Genomic DNA, 11,350 nt, shown 5'->3' on the forward strand with positions numbered 1-11,350 from the left:
ATAATACTGCCATAACTATCTGCCATTTTGCAGGACAACATTTAAATCATTCACTGCCAGTGGTGGTTATACACATCAAAAATTCATTTTTACCGGTGAATGAGTTTAACTCATTCAATGCCAGGAACGTATTGTTACGTTTTTAAGAGTCCAGATATTCAATCCCATATACATAAGTATTGATTTAATACTTCAGAATTTGGAAATTAATGTTTTTAATATACTTAAGTATCGGTTTAATACTTAAGTATCGGGGATATAATGTTTCTTTTTTAAAAAGGAAAAAAAAATGTGAAAATACATCCCTGGCATGGAATGAGTTAAAAAAAAATATACCACCAAAAAAAAAAATACCGTAATACCTAGTTGATTATGCTACTAAAGCTATTTTTAGAACAGTGTGCCTCAATGCGTGCTGAGAAAACCAAAAACGAATCAGCGTGTGGCGTTTATATTCAAAGAGACAGCCCGTTGACTCGTCTCTACAAGCAGCCAATCATATTATCTCCTGTTTGAACTTTGACTTTGAAAACCGTCACACTAATATTGGCTCCTTATCAAATCTCAGAGCCGTATCAAAAACTCTCGAAAAAGACTACAAAGTTCAATAACCTTTGATCTTGGCATGCATGTGTGATCATTTTTGTGGTTCACCTGTCTCGATCTCATTGCAGGTTTCTCCAGTGAAGCCGTCGGGACAGATGCAAATGAAGGACGTTCCTTCACTTGTCACACAGGTTCCACCATTAGAGCAGACATTCACTTTACACAAATCACCTGCATAAAAAACAGAGAGAAGGGTTTCAAGCCCCTTTCATACTGCCTGCTGAAGTTTTGTCTTTTTTTTTTGGTTTGTTTTTGTTTTTTTATACTTTGCCTTCGTTACATAATACCAGTTGTGCAGCGCAAAGAAAGTAAACTGTTGCAGTTTGGACACAATGGTGTGAACAGCTGAGTAATCTCAACTAGGGTGTGAACACAAAACAAAGACTGGAAGCGTCGGCGCAGCCCCAAAGTGACAAGCGGGCAGCGGGAGAGTGGTGGAAATTTGCCCGCGATTGGACTCTCGCAGCTTTTAAAATCAACGGGGGAACTCGAGATGAGTAGGGCAAAAGCTGGAGACAGATGTGGAAATTCTGTAAACGTCCAAAGTTGAACACGCTCAAAGTTGCAATTTCACATGAATTTGGTTCAGGGTCACAGGCTTAATAATGCACAAGTAATGTGAAATACCTCGTAACCAGCAGAAAAAGAAAAAAAAACTCATTCAATACCAAAGACGTGTTTTTACGTTTTATTCAATGCCAGGTAGTTTATTTATTTTTTTATTTATACAGAAAATATTTTGAGACTCTCCTTTATCCTAACATTTGAAAAAAAAAACTGTAAAATTGTACCTGGGAAATGTCTATACTCTATAAAGACATGAATGAGTTGATTTCTTTATAAGTCTTAAAACAGTGAGTTCTGCTATCAATGTCTGATTAAGAAAACTTTGGAACTACATATGTACTGGTATCTCTAGTTGTATTTCATTCAACGAGTCCAGAAAATAGGTGACATCATTGGTTTTATTTCTGGCTTTTCTGCTGTTCTAAGGTTCCAATTAATTTGCATTTAGTTTGAAAAGAAAACGTTCCCGCTCTTGTCAGGGCATTAAAACAAACAAAACAAGAACACACTAAAAATAACAATTGCATTCTGTGAAACTTTGCTTTTTATTCAAAAATATTTATTTATTTATTGTTCATATTTATTTGATATTCGTCAATGGAATGTATTTCCTATTTCCTTTATTTCCATCACTTCACAGGCTACAAAGACAGACCATTTTCAATTTTTCCTGGGTGTTGATGAATTTAACCTACACATGTATAGATAGTACTGATGCCACTGACCAATTTGAGTGGTTGAAGGAAAAAAATATTTATAAATTATTACGCCTTTAAAAGCATTTATAAAATTAGGAAAAAAAATGCAATGTGTACAGTTTACAAAGTGTGTGCGCAAGGGTTTTAAAGGAGACATTTGGGAGCTGAAATTTCACCAAATTGTCACTCTACCAGGAGTTTGCCATTCCTTGACTAAAATAGTCTGAGAATGATACTGTACATATACTGTACAGTATAGGATCTACAACCATGAATAAAGGAAAGGCAGAGGCCAAGTTAACAATTACGACCCAGATAATTGTTATTGAGGTCAGACTGCAAGTTGAAAATTGATGCTTTTGAGCTTGAGTGTCGCCAAAACATGCAAAAAATGTGGCGCTGACTTGTTTTCTCACAGCTTTTGCCGCCTCACCTCCAGGAAAACAGACCTGACGGAGCGTGCGTTTATTTTTAGGAAAGCAAAATAACGTTTCGCAGACATGTCATTCCCGGGCCAATTTTAGAACGTTGTCGCTTTGTCTGAATCGTTTGACTCTTTGCAAACTGCGGCGCAAGATAATCTAATTAGACGGGCTGTAATTAGAAGTGCTAAGTGCAGCCCGCTATTTTAATCTATGCGTAAAATAAGGCGCAGTCAACAACGTGGCTCGGTTTAATTGTAATCCATTTAAAGCACGAGAATCAGACGAGGCTACTTAAATGAAGGACCTTCCAACGTGGTGTTTTGTTTGTATTTCTGCCATAACCTTGAAGCTTCACATCTGTCGGGAGTCTTCTTTTATCATGAAGACCCAACAACTTTCCCTTTTTTCCTTCATTTCACAAATCCCGAATAGCAAGTGGCAAAGATGAGCAACGAGGCTAATAAAAGTAGAGCGGAGATGATGTGAGTCATCAGTCAAGGCGGTTGGGCATGAGACGAAGGTCAAACCACCGAAGCCTCCCGGAAAATCCCAGTTATGATGCCAGCGCTGGGATAAGGCCGTCAAAGTAAACAAGATAGAAACAGATAGGAGTAGAAATACTTTTCCTATCTTGTCCTTAAACAGGAAGATTTCAGAGCTGCGCTCATGAGGCAGAACACACAGCGAAAGGTGCTGAATTTCTGTCGAAGGATTTCACGGGTATTATTGCTTAAATTTGCTCAGCTGCAAAATTGATCTGAGAAGGAAAGAGCTCCATCTGCTCTTCGGGAAAAACACATAAGCATTATTTTGCAAAGTATGAATTCTGGCTTCTATAAAGACGTTTAGAACATCGAGAAAGATTTTTGTCAACACCGAGCCTGCATGTTTAGATATAAGAGCAGCACCAACATATTTTGAACATGACACCTACAGACTCGGATTCTTAGAATGTTGCACCAACACAACAGCAACAAACCTGATTGAAAGCCTAACAGACGTTTTTGGGTGCATCTTCTACTTGACACTCTGCACTAAACCCAATCATGTTTCACGCTGATGGCTCCGAATATTTTGAACTTCTTATGGCTTAAATAAGCTTTAAATAACAGGCTGTGGCTTCAATATTTACACAAACACATCATCTCGATTCTACAGTAATGACTTCCTGTTTTCACTTATCTGCTTCCCAAACATTGAGTCATCCTCTTGCTCTGTGGTGAACTTTAGCCCAGCAAGCTGTAACGCTTTGGCATGTTTCACTTTGAGATTTATGCGAAATTAACTCATTCAAAAAAAAAAAAACGGATCTTTGATGTTTATAATCATCAATGCCACGTGATGATTTAATACAAAGTTATTACGTTTTGATTGGCAGCCTTTTGGAGGTTGAAAAAAAAAAAAAAAAAGTAGAAATCTTGAAATGTCATCAGCCGAGCCTGAAGCATTACATATTGTGGTTGGAACGAGCTCGGCTAGATTGGAAGTGCGGCGACAGATTGGGAAGTCATGAGAGGTTGCGCTTGGCAGAACAATTCCTTCCCACAGGGCGCTGCGCTGTCGTCGCCCCCGGTGAGTCACCGTCGACGCCTCGGCCCGACACGGAGTGTCTAATGTGATTTTGCCAAACTTAATCCTGAAGGAATGAGGACAGAAATGGGCAGTCATGTGATGCTGAGAGAGAAGACGGCGTCAAGCCTAAAGAGGGTCAAAATAATGGGAGGATGGCTAAGTTGTTTATTTGTTATGGCGACGTTCACTCTTCGGGAATGAGCACAAGAAGGAGGAAGTTCAAGGGGTGCCTCAAAACTAGATACAATGATTTTAAAACTAAACTACAATATAAAATGTAAATAAATGCCCCAAATGAACACTTTGAGAACCCTAAAATATGACTAGACTCTTAAAAGAGATGTAAAAATACGTCTTTGGCACTGAATGAGTTAATACGGAGATATGAGACATAAATAAATGTGTATAACATAACACACAAGGTAGATTTAGATGAAAATAAGGGCGTCGACCATGATTTAGTACAAATATTGTTCCGTTTATGTTGAGATTGGTGAAAGAAAGAAATGATGGCCAAAAACAATAATCATTATTATTTTGATATTTAAATCACGATTATACATCATGTTTGGTCAAACATGTCTATTTATTGCCCTTTTTTAAAAACAAGCAGTATACAAAAGTTACAAAATTTGTATACTTACAAATAATAATAATAATAAACTAATATAAATGAAGTAAATAATAATTAATTGCAAAAACTTGGCACACAGTATCACACGGCTAACTTACTTGCTGTGTGCTAACCAATGAAAAAAAATAAGCGTACTTAAAAGCAAGCACATTATTTACTTTTAAGCAAATTTTCATCAATTAGCAGTCAAAATGTCATTTTCGGTCATTTCAAACATATTTAAACCAATTTTGGGTCTCGATTGACAGCGAGCACTGTATATATTAGGAATCAGGTGAGAAACTCAATGCCATTTCACACTGGTAAATAATATATTAGGGTGAGAAAAGCTGAGGCTTTTGTCATGCAAACATGTAGGAAACACTGCCCCCGGTGGTAGGACGAAGTACTTGATTTGAGTCACACAGAGACTTGAAATTAGGGTGTCCTAACTTTTTTCATTGAGGACCAAGTAGAGAAAAATAGAAAGATGTAAGGGCCACTTTTTTTGTAGTTGAACGTACTAAACACATTGTATAGAATTTAATTTAATTTATTGAACATATAAAGACAATACAAAGGAAAATAGGAACCAATGGTTGTTTGTAAATGAACTCCTGCCAAATGTCACCTCAGGGGAACAACAGAAGCGCGAGAAAGCGGATGTGAGGAAACACTAGCGAGCCTCAAGTAACCCCAGCCTGTTTATTAGCAGGCTTAGCGGGCTCCAGCTGCAGGTGAGCTTTGTGTAATCTCTAAGTGCCGCTCCAGAGCCGCACAGCCATCTGCTGCAGCGCTAAAAAAAATAAAAACATTAGAGCCAGCTGCTAAAAATACACGCGAGCGTCACGCATCGTCAACAAAACGAGCTCGTAAGCAGCGCTGTCAAGCATTTCGTCACCTTTTAAATACGACATTTGCTTGTTGTAAATGTTTTTTTTTTTTCTGTGGTCATTCGTGCTATGTGATAGCTGAGTGTAAAATATTCAACGTGACAGATTGGAAAATGGGTTGCCAGACATTAGGAGGCCGGAATTAGATGAGATTCCATTTCTCAATGAAACATTCATTAAGGAAGCTATTTTAAATCTGAAAAATCGATCTAATGTTGGAGACAAAAGTGAGAACGTTGTAGCGACTATCGAATTTCAATCACGATCACAATAGTGGCTGCCAGGATTAATTAAGATGATCCTTGGCTATATTAACATTTAAAAAGTCAGTCAAATCAAGCACTTTGTCATCCTACCACCAGGGGGCAATGTTTCCCACATGTTTACAAGACAAAAGCCTCTGCTTTTTTCACTCTATTATTTACCAGTGTGAAAGGGCGTTGAGTTTTTCACAGATTCCTTGCTGTCAATTGAGATTTGCCTGAATTATTATTTACTTAATTTATTTATGTTTATTATTATTATTATTTGTAAGTAATAAATCTCGAACCCACGTTTATATACTGCTTGTTTACAAAAAAGGGCAATAAATAAACGTTTGACCAAACAAGAATTTTAATTTCATTATTGATCACGATTATTTTGGCCATAATCCTGCGGCCCGAGTTACAGCCATCCAAACGTTAATTAAGGCAGCTGTATTATAATGTTTGATCAGCAGTGTCAAGCTTGCAATTTGTGCGCAATCAGTAAAGTAGCGGCCAGGCGAATGGCTATATTTAGCCTCGGTTCACTCGACTGCCTGATGAGGTCTCGTTGAGGGAAAAGCAAAAAGCTCTTCCATTTTAGCTCCGATAATCTGGTAAATTGCTGCCGCTAAAAATTACGCACCTTAAATTAAACCCTAAGCAACCGGCAGCGGCCATAACAAAGCGATTGGGCACGTTCCAGTAAGTGTGGGCGGGTTCATTGACATGTCTGTGTTGGCGGGAGCCTGACAAGTGACTCAATGCCGAGGTCAGCCGGCGGAGCCGCACCTACGCGGCGTATTGAGGGACAAACATGTTTGGATTGGCGTTCTCAAAGCCCGAGGCCGTACGTGACGTTATGTTCTGTTTCCTCTCGTCTGGTGCAGGCACGAAGCTTCGTTATCGGGAATCCTAAGGGCATGTTTTGACGAACATTTTAGACTCTTAAACTGGAAAAAAAAATACGGACTAACAGACTCTCTAAGGCTATTATATAAGTAGATAAGATATTATAGACTCCATTGAATGTTTTTTTTTTTTTTTTAATTTAGTAGGGCCCAACTTATTACACGGTAAGCCAATTCTGGGCCTTCAAACAGTCAAAAATAATGGGCCAAATGGCCGATATTTGGAGATTTTAATTTAATGTACTCAAACCATTTACATCAGTTGTAAAAACGTAACACCAGTGTCATTATTTATCACACATAAATCCATATCATAATCTTACATCGTTAAATGTACAATCATGAAATTAGCTGATTAACTCATTCAATAAAAAGCTAATTTTTACAAGCAATGCAAGGAAGGTTGTGCAAAGAATCGACTTCAATATCATTACACGCAAGCTAGTCAATTTAATATAAATAACATAATAAAACACATAGCACAACCTAAATTACGCATAACAAACACATTTGAGAATTTATTTCTGTGTAATTTAGTTAACTGTGCCACGCAATGCAAATTGCAAGGCAAAACTGATTTTTTTAAAGAAAATACTTTAGAAATTAGAGTTTTATTGTCAGTTAACAGAAATACAACAAAACTCAATGCACTCACGTCCTGGATTCGTGAAAAAAAGGGCAACATAATATAAAATCAATAACAAACACTGAGATTAAACAAACAATAACACATTCATTTCTAAGCAGTGCATTGATAACTTCACAAATTAATTTCTTCATGCGCTTGGTGTGTATAAATCACACCTATAGAATGCATTAGAAGGAAACAATAGCTATTTTACTCATTACAGATTATGAAATTAAAAGGACGGTTAATCGGGAATCGCTTGTTTTCTGCCAAAAAAAAAATCCTCTTAGTTGGTCGTTTTGATTTATTGCATACATTATTCCGATCAATGCTGTGTAACTAGTGACATCTGAGCTACATACACAATCGGAGTGGCCGTGAATTAATTAGAAAAAATGTTTACAGTAACAAAGAAGTTTTGAGTAGTGATAACAATGTTCACCACTAGATGTCAGACATCATTCAGCACCACCTCCAACCCCTTGACGAGTAGTTAAGCATCAACGAATCATGAACATATTCTGTCTTCTTGCCACGAAGCGTATTAGTCAAGAAAACTGGAGTTTTCAAGTAAAAAACAGAATATGTTCACCGAATTTAAAATTGATAAATTTGCTAAGACACTTATCGATCAAAGATTTCAACCACTTCCACACAACTTCAAAGTACACAAAAACTAGCAACAATTGACAAGTTTTTCCGAGTTGGATAAGGAGACATTAAAACATCAAAATAGTGGGTTACACCCTTAACTGGTCGCTAGTCAATCGCACGCCACAAATGGACAAACAATCTTTCGCACCTAAGGACAATTGTGGGACTTCGCTGAAATCAACTTCCATGTTTTTGGACAAGGAGGAAGCTGGAGTACCCACAGGAAAAAGCACTCCAAAGAGGAAAATATGAAAAAAAGAAACATTCTATCCCTGAAACTAGGAAGACCGGAATTGGTTGTTTACATTCAAATGTCAGCTAACATAAGTTACGACTGAAACAAAAAGTTGAATTGAAACTAGCTAGTGCATCACTAGTCCATGAGATTCCTCAATTTATTAGTTTCATTGAATTTAAATGTGTTCCTGTTTAACAGAAACACGTTTTATTTTTACAATGGTCTTTAACAGTATAATATGAAATAATGACAACCATAACTTCCTCGTGCAAGAAGAAAAAAAAAACAATCAGTTCACAGTCCAAAACTTGAATTCAACTCTGCAATAGTTTAATTCACTTCCATTGGAATGCGTGTAAAGAGGAAAAAGGGAAGCCGGGGAGGAAAAGAATCAGGCCATTTTAGTCCATCATGTTTGATGCATTCAAATGCAAACAATGCCAGACGCCCAGTGGCATGACGTTACGGCTGAACAAGTATAATGGTTAATCACGTGACTCGAAAGGGGTCACAATACACGACCGCTGCCTTTGAGTTCGTTCGCTGAAATAAAAGCCGGAGACTGTGACTCTTCATTGATTCTTCTCCTAAAACAAAATTTGAAACTCATTTTTCCGACCCGGAAAACCGTCACGTAAACGTCTCACAAAACCGACGCTTTAAATTTATTACCAAGGAGTTGAATTAGCCGCGTTACTTTCGCCAAAAGTGGAATTAAACTCTCGGCACATTCCTAAAGAAAGACAAAAGGGGGAGCCCACGATACAAAAGCGAATAAACAGCCGTCGACATTGCCCTTTTCAACTGTCATCAACAGACAACAAAAACAAACCGGAGAGGAGTAGACTTACCGTTCACGACCGGGAAGAGTCGAGCAGTAAAAAGTTGCACCAAAAGGAACAAAAGTGCCTGCTCCTTCATTTCTGACAAATTTCACACTGCCGTGTTGGTGACGTCTAGGCGAATACTGTTGAGAAAAACACAGCGGTTTGTTTTTGACCTCCCTTCTTGATACACATAAAGCTCGCGCCGATGAACTCTGAAGCACCAGGCTTATATAGACCGGGGCACGTGCGTATCGGCGTTTAGCCAATCGGGAGCCTAGATTTACATGCAGGCCACACCCCCAAAGTTGCTCTCCACTGCTGATGAGAAAAACTGTAAGGGTACTACATCACGTGTCTAGCCTATGTTTAGGGGTCTCTCTCTCTCTCTCTCTAAGTATACAGTATACACATATATATATATATATATATATATATATATATATATATATATATATATATATATATATATATATGTATATATATATATATATATATATATATATATATATATATATATATATATATATATATATATATATATATATATATATATATATAGATGAGATCCATGACATTGATATAACTGTGATTTTTGCAACATTCCGTTGAGTGGCGGTCAAACTATGTAAGCAGAAAATTCTTTGTTGACTTGTTTTTCACCTTAGGGCAGTTGGTGGTTGTAGAAAGTAGTTCATGGCTATGTCTTATAGCATACAAAAAAAAAAATCGAGGAGGCTAAAATATTGCATGGATTGTCAAAACATGATGATTTTCATTATGTCCACACTGACGTCCCTTCTAAATGTTTGCAAAACGGGAGGTCGAGTGGTAGACCCGATAGGTGTAAAATTTAGCCCATGTCAGGCTCATTTACTGCCATTCAAAGTTGGAAATATTGTCCATTTTGGACATATTGAAACCCCCATGAAAAATCAGGCATTTCCCCCAATTTTTGCATTAATCCTTGAGCCGATACCACTGAACATTTTGAAAGTAAAAATATATTACGATCCTTTCTAAATCAGCCCAAATTGGGTGATAATAAGGCCAGGCTTGTGCAAAGTCCCCAGACAAGCAGGGGTTAAAAGCACAATTGATGAGTGGATTGATGTTTACATGCAACTAACTAGGTCATCTACTTGCTTACTGCTTTGATCAATATCTCTCAAATACATTATATTACTCATGCTTATTGTTGTTGTAGTAGTGTACCAGTATATCACACATAAATAACTATTAATATTAATATTTTACATAAATATAACATAAATATTTCACCACTGCATTTTTCCCATCAAAAACAGTGGACAAATAGAGGAGCTGAGTGGGAACGTCTTCAACAACTTAGCCGTGTCCCATTTAAAGATTCCTTATAGACAAAAACAGGAGCAAATGTGTCTTTCAGCATAGCAACAGTTTTGATTCAGCTGGATTATTTGTGGTGTTGCGCCTCCTCTTTTGTGGTTCACGTAAGGACATACAGTATGTCTCGCAACACTGGCAGTCGTGTGAACGTCATCAGCACACATGATTTTGTAGCCTAGTAACAAGGCAGAGACTGCAGTTATTAGTATCCTTTTCGATTTTGGACACTTGTTCAAACCGCACAAGAAGAAAAAGATGATGATGATCACGAATATCTAATTTTAGCTTTTGTGCATTTGTCCTCAGGTTGATTGGACCTAGAATGCCAAAAAAGTGTGTCACATGTCTTTTTTCAAGACACATCACAGTGTCACATCACATTTTTTGGCTAGTATTTTATATCGAATTTCTGCAAGGTTTTCATATTTATTTATATTTCACGAGTGAACATGTCAAGCTTGACCACATTATGTTAAAAGTGGTATTAAATACTTGAATGTTTAATTAATTAAATATGGAATCAAATATATCAATGTTTCATTAAATGTATCATTAATTAATTAAATTACCAATTATATATATATATATATATATATATATATATATATATATATATATATATATATATATATATATATATATATATATATATATATAAAGAAAAGAGAAAATATTTTGAGCACCCGGTGGTGACTATAAATAAAGTAATTATCTAGAAAAAGGTTATAAGTAAATTTCAAATTGTATCCTTTCCAGTATTAACAAAGGATAAAAGCAATATAAATCAACTTTAAAAAAAAAAAAAAAACTTTTTGAAATTAAACAGGTTGGACTGAAATGTAAAACAAAAACTTAAAGTGCATCAGAGTAAGGAATTTAAAAAATATACTTAAAAATACTTATTTAAACTAGAATAATTTTGGACCAAATGAACAGTTTTATTCTGGAAAAAAAAAACATGAATAAATATAAATTGATCTGGAACATTAACAGAGGCACCATTATCTTAAACCATATAAAACATGCAGATTTTTTTTCTAAATCACATTAAAAAGTTTATAAATCCCGCATAGATTTTTATGAGAGCGCCACTGCACCACCTATTGCC

At 36.4% G+C, this 11,350-nt stretch overlaps 1 protein-coding gene across 4 annotated transcripts in view; it reads right to left on the bottom strand.

The window, feature by feature from the left end:
• Nucleotides 1-9,072, bottom strand: part of mfge8b (milk fat globule EGF and factor V/VIII domain containing b) — a 22,516-nt gene extending 13,444 nt beyond the window's left edge. For all 4 annotated transcript variants that reach the window (XM_088416853.1, XM_088416852.1, XM_088416851.1 and 1 more), the window contains exons 1-2: nt 8,902-9,072; nt 655-777 (exon numbers count right to left, since the gene is read on the bottom strand). In XM_088416853.1, coding sequence (XP_088272979.1) covers nt 655-777; nt 8,902-8,971 — 193 coding nt within the window. In that variant the 5' untranslated portion in view covers nt 8,972-9,072. The remainder of the gene's footprint in view (nt 1-654; nt 778-8,901) is intronic.
• Nucleotides 9,073-11,350: the final 2,278 nt, after the last annotated feature.

Source organism: Hippichthys cyanospilos, chromosome 6, assembly GCF_059441005.1.
Source record: "Hippichthys cyanospilos isolate Australia breed blue-spotted pipefish chromosome 6, RoL_Hcya_1.0, whole genome shotgun sequence".
Lineage (NCBI taxonomy): Eukaryota > Metazoa > Chordata > Actinopteri > Syngnathiformes > Syngnathidae > Hippichthys > Hippichthys cyanospilos.